This window comes from Neopelma chrysocephalum, unplaced genomic scaffold (genome assembly GCF_003984885.1).
Source record: "Neopelma chrysocephalum unplaced genomic scaffold, ASM398488v2 Primary Assembly neopelma1_128, whole genome shotgun sequence".
Taxonomy (NCBI): Eukaryota; Metazoa; Chordata; class Aves; order Passeriformes; family Pipridae; genus Neopelma; species Neopelma chrysocephalum.
In genome coordinates this window covers 1,329,810-1,346,870 of record NW_020897790.1, presented here as the reverse complement: position 1 = coordinate 1,346,870, position 17,061 = coordinate 1,329,810, and the positions used below count along the sequence as shown (strand labels likewise).

At 49.7% G+C, this 17,061-nt stretch overlaps 1 protein-coding gene across 2 annotated transcripts; it reads right to left on the bottom strand.

Annotated features, from left to right (window-relative positions):
• Positions 1 to 615: 615 nt before the first annotated feature.
• On the bottom strand, positions 616 to 16,255 carry SCARB2 (scavenger receptor class B member 2). 2 transcript variants are annotated; one of them, XM_027698489.1, is made up of 13 exons: positions 16,072 to 16,255; positions 12,118 to 12,275; positions 8,660 to 8,807; positions 7,526 to 7,714; positions 6,738 to 6,829; positions 6,386 to 6,505; positions 5,695 to 5,873; positions 5,384 to 5,502; positions 4,731 to 4,804; positions 3,566 to 3,617; positions 2,757 to 2,915; positions 2,557 to 2,627; positions 616 to 1,530 (listed from the first exon to the last, which is right to left on the bottom strand). In XM_027698489.1, exons 1-12 carry the CDS (start codon positions 16,186 to 16,188, stop codon positions 2,598 to 2,600), a joined length of 1,437 nt encoding a protein of 478 aa, XP_027554290.1. In that variant the 5' UTR covers positions 16,189 to 16,255; the 3' UTR covers positions 616 to 1,530; positions 2,557 to 2,597. The 2 variants fall into 2 exon arrangements, with proteins under 2 accessions (XP_027554290.1, XP_027554289.1); XM_027698488.1 differs by lacking the exon at positions 2,557 to 2,627.
• Between the last annotated feature and the right edge of the window lie 806 nt (positions 16,256 to 17,061).

Genomic DNA, 17,061 nt, shown 5'->3' with positions numbered 1-17,061 from the left:
GCACGAGACGCCGCCGCTGCCGCCAAAGCGCTTCCGGGTGGCGCGACCGACGCGCGGGCGCCGGGCGTTTACGTAATCGGCGCGCGCCAGCGGGCTGTACCACCGCGGGCGGCGGAAGGGAGGGGGGGGGACGGGGGACTGTACCATGGGAGACAGGGAAATAAAGGGATAATTAGCGGTAATAAACCCAAACAGCTCTTGTCCCCGTGTATCGAAGGGAGAAAATACCCTTCTTTGGGCTGAACAGGGATTAAAAATGATCAGGCGGGCGAAAATATTCTCAGCTACAGGTCGCCCCAGGCCGGGATTTCCCCCTCCTGCGTCCCCTCCCGAAGGGAGGATTCTCTCACTCTGGGGAGACAGTTCCCGCTGTCCCCCTGCCGGCCCCATTCCTTTGGACACCTCCCACTATCCCAGGTTGCTCCAAGCCCCGTCCAGCCTGGCCTTGGACAGTCACAGGGATGGGGCAGCCACAGCTGCTCCGGGAATTCCATTCCAGCCCCTCACCAGCCTCGCGGGGATAACACCGGAGCACGAGCCAGGACAACCCCCTCAAAGCCAACCAGTGCAAACCCCAAACGCTCCCGGTCAGAAGACAAGAACACCTTGTAAAAACACGTTTCACTGTCTAATGGGAACACACGAGAATAGTCTTTTAATAGGGGGCAGTGGGGGGGGGGAGGGGAGAAAAAAAAACCAACAACACTTGTGATTTTTAAAACAAGTTTGTGCTTGACAAGTAAAAAACAGTGCGAGGAGCTGCCGGGCCCCTGTCCGTGTTTAACACGGAAGGGTTGCTCCCATCCCAAACATGCCCAGTTCACCCCAAACCCCCAGCTCTGTGCCCCCCCCCGCCCCAGGAACAACGCCGAGCCGCGGGTTTCTAAGCTGAAGGACAACCCCAAACCCAAAGGACGAAAGCCTGGCCAACATGCACGGTGGGGACAGCCGGGAGGTGGGTGTGGAAAAGCATTTCCAGCCGTTTGGTTCCACCCGGAGCCGCCGGCGCTGCACGAAGTTCTGGCTGGGGTTAGTGACACACCGATGCTGTAAAGGACATGAGTAACAAACACTCGGGACTAAGTTACAGCAGAGACACCACCAGCAGGACTATCCCTCGTCCCCGGCCCACCCAGGAGCCTGCTGTGTTCCCAGAGGGCCGTTTGCAGAGGCTTCCCGTGTCGTCTCCGTAGGGAATGAGGCCGGTGTGCTGTCGCCCACACAGTGGTTATGGCCCCCCCATGTGTACACACAGAGGGCAGGGGTGAGAAAAGCAGGGTCTGGAGCAGTTTTAAAATGGAGTTTTAAAGCAGCTGGCGAGAAAAGTCTCCTCCCTGGCTGACGGGGCGGGTTCTCTTCCAGCTCTGTCCCACAGAAAGTGATGTGGACACGGCCGTGTCTCCGCAGGGGACACGCTGGGAAGTGGTAGTTGGTGTTAGCTCAGCTCTAAGAGTTCATTCTCCAAGCTCACATGGTAAAGAAAATCTACTAAGACGTCCTGATGAGCGGGGACCTCTCCTCCTCAGTACTCTAGAAGAGAAAAACCACAGCAATTTAAAGGTGGCACACAACAGTGTGCCCAGACCCCAGGCAGGGAAGGGAAAAGCTCTTGGCTCCCTACTTCTAAGTACAATTTCCTAAAAAAGCACCAGAGGGTGGGTGGCAGCTTGGGCAGGGACCTGCTGTAGCACCTGACAGAGGGTGGAAGGCCAGAACCACCCGGGGGATCACAAGGAGAGCTACAAACTGCTGAATTACCTTTATTTGCAGGAAAAGCAACGAAAGCAAAGCAGAAAAAACATGGGATGTAGGTGTCCCTTTGTCATTTTGATCCCCGTGGAGCGTTCCAGCACATCCAGGAGAGCTGTACATGTAGGGTGGGGCAGGAATGCTTGGGACAGGCCTCGGGCAATGGGACAGTTTGATTCTCTGAGCTGCTGATAACACAGGCAGGCTCCAAAGCTCCAAGGAAAAAGGACCAGCCTCTCCTGTAAAGGAGCCTGGAGTACAGTTCCACTGGGATGTAATGGGACCCACTGATCCAGAGGGGTGGCTGGATGCTCCAGAGGTTGTAAGGCAGCACTCAGGGAACACTAAACACACAAGACCACACTAAGCCCACAGCAACTACAAGGACAAAACAGCCTCCTAGAGTACCCAGGCTACTTCTCTAAACAAAGGCTCCACAGTTTGTGTCATCTGAACCCCACTGACTTGCCTGTTAGGGTGAAATTTTGGCACCAGCTTTCACCCTGACGAGCACGTTAATGCCAGCGTGTCACCTTGTGACAGAACTTTTCATAAACAGATTTACAGACTCTTCAGAGAAAACTCTCTACAGTCTGCTGTCTGTGAAATTCAGCTGTCCTTTGGCCATAAATTCAGAAACAATCCACTGGCACAACGCAGCTGCTTCTACTGAGAACACTGACAGAATGCCAACTGAATCTGCCCTCAGGTTTTTGCATGTTATCCTTCAGGGTCCTCTAGACAGGCTGATTTATTTTTCACTGCTGTTGGCAGGGGAATTAGGCACAGACACACGACCTGCCTTACCAGGTTTCTTAGATTAACTCCATTCCTTTGCTTTGGCGCGTTTATTCTGAGTCTATTAAAACTTCCCCTCCCTGGAAAGGTCATTTTAAACAAAAACAACATATAAAAACGCGTGCAGAGAGACACCAAACGGGTCAAATCGACCAAAAGAAAATCAAATACAGGCAGATGGGCAGTAAGGAAGTTCAAGTGCTTCTTACCTCTTCACTTGTCCCCCGGGACCTGCACGCCAGCACGGTAAAAACTATCCCAAATGCAATCCCTAGAGCCATGATTACGAAGGGGATTCCAGTTACAACACTGGCTTCCAGCAGGACGTGCCTGAGTTTGCTGGCAGAGGCCTCATCGATCAGAACACTCTGGAGCAGAGAGATGAAGAAGAAAAAAAAGAGAAAGACTTATTTCTGTTCTTTATATAAGATCACTTCCGTGAAGGGCAGGGAAACAACATTCCCACAGCTCTCCACCACTGCTTCATTGCGTCCTGACATACTCCCTCCCCTTCCAAGAACTCTTCCAGGGGCCAGAGAGATCACCTGGTCTGTATTTCCAAGGAAAACTAGGATGTTTAACTTTTGGATTAGGAATGGACTAATACAGGCCTGGAATATTGGTGTGCATCATCAAAAGTAGTCCCCTAGAGTCCTCCCTGCACCCAATTAATTCAGTGGTCTAACCACAGCACAGGAATGTTCACAAAAGAGGGATCAAAAAAAGATGTCACCTTGTGAATTCCCTCCTCCTCACCCCAGCATCCCCCTTTTCCTCGTGGCCAGTTCCTTTGAAACCAAAAGGAATGTCTGACTGAGGGTGTTTTGCAGGGCTGAACTCAATACTATGGTCAACAAGCAGCAGGAGGGTGTTAGATAAGAGACAGCAACAGCTTCCTACCTGTCACTGTATAAAACAACAAGGAAAGCAGCATTTTCTTTTCTGGTTGGCTCACAGAGGGTGTTTTTGCAAGCACAAACCCGCCACAAGGCTGCAAGGGCAGGACAGAGCTATTTACCTCGTTGATGTACATCACTGGGAAAACCAGCGTTCGGATGTTGCCCGTTTCACTGCGTCAAAAATAAAACAACGTAAAAAATTACGGTTTGGAAACTTTTCAGATTGAGGGTTGTGAAGACAGATTATCATAGAACAGCGAATGAGGAAAGTGTCCCTAAAAAACCTCTGGGCTGTTGTTTTTTATCGTTGGCTTTCACCTCCCTTACTGGGGTAGAACAACCTCAGTCTCCGAGGTGAATCACAGGTTCTGGATTTGGAGCAGTGGCATTTTTGGGGATTTGGTGGGGAGAGAATGAGAGGGATCCACACGGAGTTCATTCCTAACTGAGTGACAGATTTGTGCCAGGCAGCAGGAATGTGAAGCTAAGCTGACGTTGGAGGTTACTCCTATTTGTAAAACACAGGAACTATTGTCCAAGCAACATGGGCACAGCAGCAAAAATCCCTCAACATTTGGCACACATGGAATCCCAGCTCAGGCAGAAGTTGTTACTGTGGCAGCTCCTGGGCACTGGGAAACAAAGTGCTGCTGTTCTGAAGGAACATCTCTGACTTTCCCAAGGGGATCGGCCAGATAAAATACTTTTTAGTTGTTACAGCCAAGCTGTGCCAGTAAACATCAGCTGAGTAGGAGGAATAGCTGCCACACAGCACCAGTGACAAATAAAACAAGGTGTCAGGAAGACATAGGATGAAGGGGACAGTGTTTCTGCACAGATGAGCTGCAATCTGGGGACGTGCCCCTCACACTGGGACACCCAGAAAACCAGCAGAGCATACTTGATATGAAATAAAAATGGGGATTTTCACTCACACGTGACCTGGGATTCTACACTGTTCCCATTTGCAGGATTGTCCTGACTGCCCAAGCCGCAGTGCAAAGATTTCTCTCTCTGATACCAATGCAGTCACAGGCAAGACACTTCTCTGTACCTGATCTACCTGCCTTTCTTGAATACTGCCTTTACTCTGCAGCTGGAACTGCAAAATCTACTGGATCTGTGGGAAGGGGGGACACTGCCTCTTGTAACTGAGATTCAGCTGGATTTCCCTCTCTCACACCTGCTCTCTCCAACCAATATTCCATCTGGACACCGCAGGAGAATTAATTCTGAATGCCAAATCAGCCCTGAGACACCCACCAGGCAGCAGGGAACACTTACAAGAACTCAGGTAATTTTCTGACGTGAACGTTGATCTGCATGCGCTTGGCTGCCCGCAGGACGAGCCCTGTCAGCTGAGGAATAACAGAGATCAGCGTCAAAAAAACCAGAGTAAACACGAAAGAATAAGAACTATGAGAACACAGCAAGATCCTGGCACCAAACTAGACACCCAGCAGCATCTGCACTAGACCTCAAGAGGAGAACTGTGGAATTTCCTCCCGCTTTTTAGCTGCACATAACAGCTCGATGAGTCAGAGCACTGTTGCGTGAGCCAGGCAGGTCATGGTTGTGCTATTTTCCTTGACCCACATTTGTGTGTGTGGGCGTAGAGATCACTGTGGTACTGGTTTAGCTGGGAGAGAATTCACTTGCTCCGTAGCAGCTGGGTAGCAGGACATCACAGGGATGTTTTAGTTATTGCTGAGCTGTGCTTGCATAGCCTCAAGGCCTTTTGTGTTTCCCACAGGCAGAGAGTGGGTGAGAAGCTGGGAGGGGACAGGGATGGGACAGCTGACCCAAACTGCCCAGAGGGATCTCCCTTTCCATCCAGTACAGATTCCTTGAGGTCAATGGGACTACAATCGATACACACCATCCAAGGAGGTGCTTGGATTCATCCACAGAACCCTTGAAAAAAGGGCTGTACTTACAGGATTGATGTCCAGAAAAGTCTCATGGTATTCCTTTCTGGGATGCATGCCCTGGATGTCCTCTACAAACTTTGGATCTGCTTGGTAAAAATGTGGAGCTGACAGAAATATTGGAGCACCTGCAATGAGAAAACACAGAAAGTCAGCACCTAAAGAAAAAAAGGCAGAGCAGATTTCAGGGAAGTCTTTGAGAGCCTCAGAACTGTTGCCACTGTGCCATTTACAGCAAAGGGAAGAGCCCATTCTGGAGCTACAAAGCCAACAGTGGCTCCTTGCCTCCAGGACAAGCCAAGTTTTCCCTGGGGACACACCTTGCTTGCAGATGCTGACGTTGAGGACTCCGGTGCCGGGGCAGTTTCCCGGCGGGATGCAGAATCCGGCGTTGTCCGGGTTCACCGTGGTGTTGGCAAAGACCATGGAGGAGGGCACGAAGCGGTAGGTGGGGACGCCCGCCACGGCTCCCGAGCTGTCGTACACCAGGTACAGAGACCTGAAAGGAAGCAAAGCCAGGCCCAGGTTTGGCTAGTCCTGAGTTCAGACTCACACACATCTAATTGCGGATCGGTTTTGTTCTCCACAGACCGGGAAATGGGCGAGGGAGGAGACAAGGTGGAACATAAGGGAGGAAACACCAGGATTTTCTGCTTCTTGTTGCATTTCAAACAGCATCAAGTGGGTTCTCTAAAAAAAGCAGGGCACAGAGGAAGATTTTGGAGGAAAGAAGGTTCACATAAATCCTTCCATTCCCCTTGTTACTAGCCTTGCAAGGCAGTCCAGTCTGTCTTTCCACTCAGCTTCCAAATTTTCCCCTTATCTTCATTTTGAAATAGCACATCCTTAACTTGCTGCAGATTGGGGTTTTTTTTGTTGTAACACTCTCATCCCTCACACCAGGACTGTTAAATGAAATCACGGAAGGAAAAACACCAGTCTAAACAACAAACCTCAGGAGAAATGGATATAAATGCTCTGCTTTAAAGTCTTAAGGTGTCTTCTCCTCACCTGCAGAAATCAGAAGAGAAGATATAAATGTTCTCATCTTTGCTAATCAGTGGGTGAAAGGATGTCCCATCTGTGCCATTGATCATGTTACACGCCTCTGTTGTCCACCAGCTCAGGGACCTGAAGGAAAGGAAGAAAAGAGAGTAAGGGTTAAAAGATCTTCGTGCAGTGGTCAAAAACGAGTTGGCAAACGAGAATCAGACCCGCACAGTGCTGAGTCCTCTTATCTCAGCTCTGCTAACAAGAAAAGGGATTCAAATGGGTTTAAATTGCATCTACAGCCTCTTTAAACTGGTGCCAGGCAAGCAAGGGGCAGATTCTGACAGAGGCCACATCATGCTGAAAAACTTACTCTTTTCCTTTCCACTCCACAATCCTGGAGAAGTTTAGGTAGTTCGTTTCCCCACTCAGGAAAACATATTCTCCATCATCGGTTCCATTCATCTGCAAACAGAGGCAGGAGTTTTCAGTCCCTCCACTCATCCTGTGACACCTGGCTGGCCACTGCAAGGGGCTGGCAGGAGTCTGAGATGCCATCACTTCAAACCCGCCCCGGGAGTGATGGACTCCCCCTGAGGTCTGTGCAGCTCATTGAACTCCACCTTGAACACAAATGAGGTGGAAGTGACTGGGTAAGGTTCTTACACCTCTCAAGGACAGGAAATACAACACCAGATGAGCCTTTTTTCCCTTTGAAAACTGGCCCTGAAAAAACAGCCTTCGGCAAGAAAACAACCCCACAGAAAATAACCTGAGCACTGCAGACATCTCTGAGAAACAAGGAGTCCCCACAACCCAAAATCATGTGGGGACTGGACCAAAATGGCTCCAGCACAGAAATAACATCCAATTTCAATCCTTTACTAAGGAAAATCTTCTAGGAGTTTGCACAACCAGCCCCACAAAGCCCGTGTTATCCAAGCAATAGCGGAAGGGTTTGCCCTTGGAAAGCTTATCCACACCTGATAAAGTGTATAAACAGATAAAACACTCACAGCCAAACTGAAGAGGGAACATCCTGCTACCCCTGCAGCTCCAGTCCAGGCACATCCCTCCCTCCCAGCTAGCTGACCACAGTGACTCTATAACAGTGGCATTGCTCCCCACCTAAAGCACCAACAGGTCTGGCTGTCTGGGTACCTTACTGAAGAGCCCGAAGACGGGGTCGATCTCGGGGTGCAGGACGTGGATTGTGGACAGGAGCCGGTCCTTGTAGCCCCACAGCAGCTCGTGGACGCTGCGCACGGTGAACAGCGACTCCTGGTACAGCAGCAGCAGCACCTCCGTGGCAAACTGGAGAGGGGTCGACCTGGTCCACTCCATGGCAGTCTGCCAGGGGGTTGGAAGGAGGGAGCCATGGTCAGGTTTAATGGGCAGTGAGTCATACCAGCTGCAGCCAAAGGCAGGCACGCTTCAGCACCGCACACATCTCGGGATACTCATTGCTCCAAAATGCAAACGTTTATTCCCTTTCCAGCTGACAATGTTGTTTTACAACACGTCTTTAAATAAGCAGTAACAAAAGAAGGGCATTTCTTTGGGCAAACCAACCTGTAGCTCTTCTCCTGCTGCCTGTTACAGTACATCCCAGCCAAAAATCTGAAGGAGAGAGAATCCTGACCACCACTGAGATGCCTGGGAGGAGCTGAAAACACAGCATCTGCACTGTCTCCAACTTTCAGTAAGCTGAGTCCTATCTACGACTATATACAGGGCATTTTTGTAGCCATTCATAAAATCAGGCATTTTTGGCAGAGCTGGGGGAAAAGCAGAAATGACTGTACCCTGCAACTGAAGTAAATTAAACTGGGATGGGGAGTAAAGGCTTAGTCACACACCTGAGTACTTGAGTACAGTCTGATTTCCTCAGGAAGCAGTGACAGCTTTAGATCTGCTTGTTCTCATGCTAATCCTGTCTGAGACCAAAATAATGTTCTGCCTCTGCTCACCAAAAGGACACTTTCTTTCACTTAACAGGACTTGGGGGTGCATCTTTTAACCTTCATTTTACTCTGAGAGGTCCTTTTCATCCAGCCCTGTCTGAAACTCCTCTGCCAGCTCTCAGCACCAACACTGCAGAGCTGTGAGGGGAGGGAGGAACAAAATAAGAACGCCACAACAGTCCAACCCAAAACTGAGAGCAGCACCTGCCCCAGACATGACCTGCCTCTCTTGTTCTCCAATCCCACAAAGGCAGAGACAGGATGAAGCAAGGAGCTGCTCGTTCTGAAGTGTGCCAGGATGATTTCCAAGCAGGAATGAAAGAGAACTCACCACTGCAGGAATATTTACTGTTCTGATCAGGTCCACTTCAGGGTCTCCGACTGACTTCTGAGGTTCAAATACGTAAGTCTTTGGGTTCAGAGCAGACACTTTGGTCCCATTGTCCAAAAACTGAACGTGGACTCTTGGCCTGTATTCCCTGAAAAACAAGAGAGTTCTCTAATCAAGTTAAACAAGTACCCACAGCATTAACTGCAATTAAATTGTGGCTATTCTAGTGCTTTGAGCACAGAAAGGGTGGGATTTTCAGTGCTTTGGGAGTAGATTTCCTCACTGATACAAACTCCTCGTTGTGTCAGAGTGAGCTGAGTCAGACCTCGTGGGGCACTTCCAAAAATGCCACCCCATGTGTTAATTCCATTTCATATTTCTGCCTCATCTTTAAAAACCTCTGAGGAAGGAGAACAATTTCAGATGGTACAGAAGGATTTGGAGGTACCATATAGGGGACTGCCCTTGAAGTACAGTTTGAAAATGAAATTTTTGCCTCTTCGCTGCAGGTATAATTCACTCCCAGGCAGATGCAGGCTCCACGTAAGTCTCAGTGCCCTGACCTAAGAACCTACCAGAATCTTTCAGCTGGATTCACTGCACTAGGCTCTAGGAATTCTGGGCTGACATGTGACACAACCACAGAACAACACTCATTTTAGTTCTTCTCCTCTAATTCTCAGGCAGGAGTCCTGGACACGAGAGAGAGTCGACTGCATTTTTGCTGTGCGCTACCCATGGCCTGGGAGGTTGCTGCTGTTCCTGTCTAAGTATTCAGACAGCAGAATAAAACTCAGGATTGCTGACAAACCAGTCCAATTGGCGAGAAACATCAACTGCTACCTGCTGGCTTGATGAGGAAGTCAGGCCTTAATTACCCCGAAACACATGTCAGAAGCATAATTCAATTTTCACTGCCATTACCATTCTACGAACAAGAAGTCTGCAGCTCTGCAGAACGGGCTGGCTCAGGCTCAGCATGAGCCACACACGTGTCTCCAGCAAACCCCAAAAGAGAAATGGCAAAAGGCTGGCTGCTCATGGCACCCACATGAAGAGCAATATCCTGTATTTCCTAACCCTGCACTCACTCAAGAGCGACTTTCTCGTCGCTTTGCTGCCTGGGTAAACGTCAAGTCACAAGACATGAGGGTGAATTATTGTGCCAGCCCCTGTGCTCTGATGTTCTGCATTCAGTTCAGATCCCAGATTCTAGGCTGGCTGCACCACATCCAGTGATGCAGCTTCATGACAGGCTGCATTACCCTGGTCCAGCCTTTAAAATTGAAAGCAAACTGGAAAGGCCCACAGAACTATTGTTGTTAGGAACCAACCACTTCCCATCCTCCTCACCCAAACAGAGTATCCACCCCTCTTCAGCATCCCTGCCACCCAGCAACATTTCGGTCTGGCAACACTTCCAGCCTGATTTGGACAGCAATCTATTTTATAACCCCGGGGCTGGAACTGAGGGGATGGAAATGGACAGTTGTGAAATGCCTTCCTAAAATAGGCCGGGGGTAACCTGAGACACGTTTCCAGCTCTGGAGAGGAAAATAATACTCCCTGATGAGGGATACGAGTAGGAGGCTCTCAGATATTAAAGACAGAAAGCTGTAAATGTGTGCAAGACCAGACAATATTCCAAAGTTCTTTGGGACTCAGCAGGCTCGGGCAGATAAGCAGCTTGCACTTTATAATTAGTTGTTTTACATGCTGCCAATTCAACTTCCAGGATTTAAAAACACCAGCACGACTGCATTTTTGTTACAGAATCTACCCCTGCACCAACTGCTTTGGTGGTCAAAACTCTGGGCTGCAGGAAGAGACTCCACTGAGCCCTCCCACCTCCTCTCTGTCACTCACCGGATGTTTTTCCTCTGCTTTTCCTCTGTTTTTCCAGTTCACTTCCAGCCTTTCCCAAACACCCTGGTTTATAAAAACACAGAGCCATGTCCTTCATGTTATGGCATTTTGGGTGTTCTGCCACGTGCTAAACCTAAATGAATCTTTAGTGCTTTGCTACACAGGGCCTGTGAGAGCAGCTGGGTATTTATTCCCTGGCTCCAGCGTGCAGTTTGGCTGCAACATCCCTCCCTGCTCCCTCTGCTCCCACCCACAGCTGACAGGCTGCTGCAGCGACAGCTAGGCAGGGATTAAAGGATCTGCTGGAAAAGGGCGCTCCACTTCCTAACTTTCCTCTATCAGACAGAGCACAGCACCAGGGAATCCTGTCCAGACATGTCATGCTAAGCAAACAAGCCAGGAGCAACTGGAATGCACAGCCTCCCTCACACAAACAATCCTCACACAAACAGCTGGGGCTGTGGTGTGGGATGCAGGGAAAGGCTCTCCCAGCAAACCAAGCTTAGGCTGGGCCTTCCCTCAGGCACAGCCCAACCCGGCCAGTATGTCACCAGCCCCGTCCATCCCATGGAGCTCCTTAATGGATAAGTTGCAGCTTCCCAAACTGGGCTATGCGGGACAGCCAGCACAGACTTGGAGCTGAGGAAAGGGAAAAGAAGCAGCTGGCAAAGGGACTGAGCACCAGCCTGCGTGTTTTCCTGCAGCTCTGTTAGCCCTGGACCTGCCCCTGTTTATCCTCCCAAAACAGAGAACGCACTGCTGACCAAGGACCAGAGTTACACTGCACACACCTAAGGGAAAACTTAGGAACTTGAAAGCCTGTGGATCTTTTCTCCAGCTCTAATGGTTTATGTAACACCAGGGATTTTGCCAAAGCACCACGTGGAGTTTGCCAGGCCTAAACAGACACAGGACTGGAATGCAGAGGAGATAGGGGAAAGGACTGTTGGCAGAGGCAGAAACAAAGCTGAGGTGTGGGAGGGAAGAAACGGAAAGGCAGGAGATACTGCAGAACCAAGGCTCTCACTTTCGTTCCCCAGTATTTTTTTGAAATACCAACAGATTCTGGTCATTTTGCAGCTTAGGAAAAGACAACTCTAAAACCTAAGCAGGTTTTACAGTAAGGGTTGGCTGAGGAAGATCCCTGAAGCACCACTCCAACTGCTTCTCTGGCCGCATTTCACCAACGTGGATTGTGCAACTTTGGCTGGGAACTAATTCCTGAGTGAGCAGGAGTCACACTTTTTTTATGCAACACTCCTCTCCCCAGACTCTCAAACATCACCCAACTGTTTTTTCTCTCACAAGACAGCAGGCCAGGATGCAAACAGCTTCCTCTTCGTTCAGCAGCTGAGGAACAGCAGCACACCAGCAAAACCTTGCCCAAAATCTGACAGAAGTCACTGGCTTCATCTGCAACTGGCTGCAAATGTCAGTGCTGGCTGGGTGGGGTGTGACCATGCCCCCTTGATCAACTTTCCCTCCCACATTAACAGCTAGGTTTTCTCCTAGAATGGGATCCCAAGCGTTCTGGATCCCATTTTTTGGTTTCCTCACACACAACAGCTTTGAAAACAGTGAAAGGGTCCTACCTGTAGGTGTATGGTCCTATTTCCTCTACAAGAGGACTAGCACCTTGGAGCACTTCCAAAGGATTTGTCACATTAAAAAAGTAGAACTGCATGTAGACTGGGGGAGGAGGGTCCTCCCAGGCTTCAAAGGTTTCCGTGCCATTCTTCAATACTGTCCCCTGGAATGAGAGGAAAGACAGATTAGCTGTTAATGTTAATGTAGATGCTGAATGATATTTACACGAAAGGGAGGAATTCTTTGAGATTTTGTCTCCAAAGCAATCAGACTTTGTTTTTCAGAGGAAAACCTGCAAGTGACAGAAACTCCTTTCCTGTATGTGTCCTATGATTCACACCTTTCCAAGGTCTTGGAATAGGGCCAAGATTTTTTGCCCTCTGCCTTTAATTACTTTCCTACAGCATGGCAGCACATGCACCTCCAGACCCACAGCCTGTCAGTCTATTTTGTAACTGATAAAACGTGGCCCTACAAAAGGAAAGCTATAAATCATCATTTTATAACAGAAGCACTTGAGAAATGAAAGATTAATTCCCTCATCTATCAGCATATACATGTTATACAGAAAGTCACAAACACTCCTGTCATGTTGCTCCATAACAGAGGCCTCAATCCCTCATTTTATTACCGTCCCATTTTAGACAAAAGTCACCCCAAACATAAAGCACCACCACCACCAAAATCAAGGCCTTTCACCCAGTAATAGCATTGGTACTGCTGCAGTGGTCACGAAGGGAAATCTGGCTCACAGAGTGAACTTCCAGGAATAAGCACAAAGAAAACTCTGTCTTTGAAAACCACATCACCTGTAGGCGGAAGAAAGGGGGGGGGGGAATGATTTGCAATTAAATGGGTCTCATCAACACTTGTTCTTTTTATTCTTCAGAGCAAACAAGTCAAATATTGTCAGTGGAAGCTCAAAAGCAGGGCAGGCTGGGCAGCTGCCAGCTCTTGGTCGCTGTTTATGGGGTCTTATCAGCCACAGTTGCCTCAGGACTCATTTTTGGCCTTCCCACTTAAGGAGCCGTTTTCTCTCCATGCAGACCTTAATTTTGAAGGATTAGATAAAGAGAAGACTGTTTCAAAGACAAACTTATTGGCAGGAGCTCAGAATGGCAAGACTATTGCTGAATGGTAGCGAAAGCCAACCCAGCTGGTGGCACTTTGCATTTGCAGACTGGTTTCCCCTAAGGATTAAAAATCATGTATTCTGTGCACATCACAAAAATTAATGTATTTTAGAGCTGGTTCAGATTGACTCCCAAAAACTCCCAAATAATGAAATAGGGTAGGCTCTTTTCTTCTGATTTTCACCAAATGTTACCAGAGATATTTGGGTCTATCACATGATATTACAAGGACATCAGGGCTTCTCCTTCACAAGTGGAGTCCATGCTCATTTCCAGTGTTGCAAAGCATCCTTCCTGCTGGCTGCATTTACCAGCCAGCCCTGAACTTGCAGCTCTCTCATTCACCAGTGTTTCCTTGTCTTGACTGTTCTTCACACACAGGAAGTAAAAAGGGAGCTTTCCCACCCAAATACAACTTACTGGTAGTGATGGTGGGAAACAGTACTGAACATTCTATTAAATTCCATTTTTTTTTTCCCCAGAACTCCAAAACATTTTCATTCCAAGATGTACTTTCATGCTTTCATCTTCGACAGAATTTAAGTGCAACTTTTTAAGGTGATCAGGTAAGTGTTCAGACCAGCATATCTATATAAAATATCAGGTTATATTCATGAACTGCATATTTATTGCAAAAAATACATAGGCATCTACCCAACAGAGAGCACAAGGCAACACTGCAGACAAGGCCTTTCTCCTGGGGGCAGCTGATTTATTCTTGTTCATTATAGGTTCTTTCCCATTATTTTCTGGAGTTTCAGGTGCTAGGCCCTGACAACAAACAGGTATTGGACACCTGATCTGGGGCGGCACTTTTAATTCACAAAAATAAAACCGCAAATAAAACAAAGAGTAAGTGGGCAAGATTTGAACACCTTCTGGGAATGGTGCTCCCACTGTCCTTGTCACTACACATCTGCCTGGGGATTTTAAAAGGGATGTGAAGTCTGACACCTGGTTGGATTTCCCACTCTTCCCACACTCCCTCTGTAATCCAAGATCCTGCCTTTGGATGGAAAGGGTGCTGTACACAATCCCCTGCTGAAAGCAGAGCCATCCTCAGTGGTTCACAGGTGCTGGGTTTGGACACACAGGGGCTCCAGCTGCTCCAAAATAAAGTTTTGCACTTCAGCTGCACTTGAGACTGCACAGACAGCCCTTCCCTGCGAGTCAGCTCCGCTCCAGGACGGCTGGGAAAGCCCTCAAAGGAACAGGAACTGCTTGCAAATGCTCAGGTCTTGCCCCAATTCAAAGGCAAATTGAGATTTGTCTATTTGCACAAGGTTTTCTAAGCTACACACGGGGTTACACAAGAGACAGCAGCTTTCTAGACTGCACACAAATGAGGAAAAGCTCATGTGGGATAAAGCACATGTGGAAAGCAGCCGGATCAGCAGAGTGACTGGGAGCACACTGCTTTGGGGCTGTGAGCTGCACTTCCACAGTCTGTGTGTGCGTGTGGATCCTGGAAAAGGCCAGCAGGCAGTCAGTGGGGGAGCCAGCACGCCTCATTCCCTGCAATCCAGACGAATGCCAGGACGAGCCAGAGAGCAGCAAGCAGGAAAGGACTGAGCTCTGGAAACTTTATCCTGCATTACTGAAAGCCCTGCTGAGCGAACACCAACTTGCTCTTACATAACCCCCCATTCCGGGGAAGGAGCAGCAGCCAGGAGATAATGCGCGTAAGGAGGATCACGCCTAATTCCCGGCAGTCCTACACCAAACCACCGCTCTTGCCCCGCTGCTCTTTGGATGAAATGGACCTGAAAGTAGAATTCTGGGATGCAGAGGATGGCAGACTCCTTCCCAAGGAGAGCCAAGGCCTGGGAGATGGAGCTGTGCTGAAGTTTACGGGCACATCTCAAAGCACCACGACCTGCTGTAAGCTCACTGCTGACCTAAAATGGCACTAAACCCAAACTGAGTTAAGACAACACGGTTTCTGTGGTAGGGAATATTCCCTGTCTATGGCCCAGAGGGAAGAACAGTAGGTTAGGAGATCACAGGTGATCTGGTCACCAGTTAAGAGGACAGCACTTGTCAAACCCCTGCTTTTGTTCACAATGCTGGTCTGTCTGTCAGAAGAAGAGCCAAGATGATATTCCTCAGGCCAGGAAGAGAAACAATTGTTTATTTACACAGGGAGTTCCTAACAGAGCTGACCCTCCTCACTGGACCCCTGGATAAATGCACAGAGGCACTCTGGGAGAGAAACAAAGCCTAGGCAGAGCAGGAACAGTGCAGGGCTCTGCACCACCAGCAAGGCCAGGATGGGTGTCCCCAAGCCTGGAACAACAGGGTGCAATGCCTTGCTGCCATCACCCAGCCTGGGAGACACCACGTGCTTCAGCCCATGGCACCTCTGGCCGTGCTCCAGAGGCAGCTGTAAACGGAGCAGCAGAGCAGGCTGCAAGAAATCTATAACAGGAATGGCAAAAAGGAAGGGTGCTTTCGGTGTCCCCTGCTCCCCCCATGTGCTCCTGCTCTGGAGAGGCCTCCTTGGTACAGCTGCTGCACCACAGCCTCTAGAAGGCTGATTTTTATGCATATTCACCCAATTTTTATTCAGCCCAGGGGCCAGTGCAGTGTGAGCTCCATCCTGAGCCCCAGCCCAGCCGGGTGGTGCAGGGCAGGGGGGGTTCACTGCCCGGGGGGGGGCTGTCACTGGGCACGGGGGTGTTCACTGCCCGGGGATGCTCCTGCCCACCCAACCACGGCTGGTGCAAGGAGGGAGCCAGCCCGCTCCCTCCCTCCCAGGGCTATTTTCAGAGTGAATAAGGCGGTAAACAAGGAGCGGGGCGGGCGCGCGGCCGCGTTCTCTCTCACCTGCTTCACCTGCAGATCCACCACCGTCTGGAAGACGTGCGCTACCAGCAGGGAGATGCTGGCGATGAGCAGCGTCATGGCCAGGACCCCCACGGTGACGAGGCACAGCGACTTCATGGCTGCGGCTGCTGCTGCTGCGGGGACACCCCGAGCTCCGCCGGGCTCCGGCTCCGGGGGCGGGCGGACACCGGGCCCCGCCTGCCCGCGCCGGGAGGAGCCACCGCCTCCGCCCCTCGGGGCTGGGGGGGGACCGCGGCTCTCCCGGGGGATGCTCTCCCGGCTCACTGGGAAAGGCTGGATGTATCCCGGAAAGAACTGAAGGTTGGCTTCCTGCCCGCCAGCCCTGGCACAGCCGGAATCTTCCCGTGTGCCGGCGACGGGAGCTGCCGGCGCGCCTCGCTCCGCGCATCGTCACGGGGTTCGCTGGCTAACGGGCGGAAAAATTCTCCAGCCAGATTATTAGGGAAAAACTTGTAGGGGGCGTGAAGCTTCCCGGGGATCGGATTATGCCACAGTACAAAGCATTTCAGCTGCCACAGGGCTCCTGTGCCATCACCGGGCTTCCAGCAGCATTAGCGTTTCCCAAGCCCATGAGTCAGTTCCCTCCCCAAATCACGAGACCGGCAGCTTGCCAGCAGCAGCCTGATCCAAATAATGCCTTCCCTAGCAGAGGGCAAGTGGCCCATCAGGTGGATTTCCTGCTAAGATGGACTGAAATAATTTTCCTTTATAAATTTTTCTTCCTGTCATTGTGATTGCAGTAACAGTGTTATGTTAACATGTGCCCTTCTGGGTATTTTTGTTTAGAGAAGGTTCTGAGGTCACATTTCACAGTTGTTTGGAAGACCAGAATTTTTGTGGTTCCACCCAGGCAGTGATAAAAAAAAAAATTAAAAAAAAAATTTGTTCTGGCAGCTTGTTTTTATTTAGATTCCCATTCCAGAGTGTTGTTCTTAGCCCTGTTTCATCATTAGCACACAAAAAAACCCC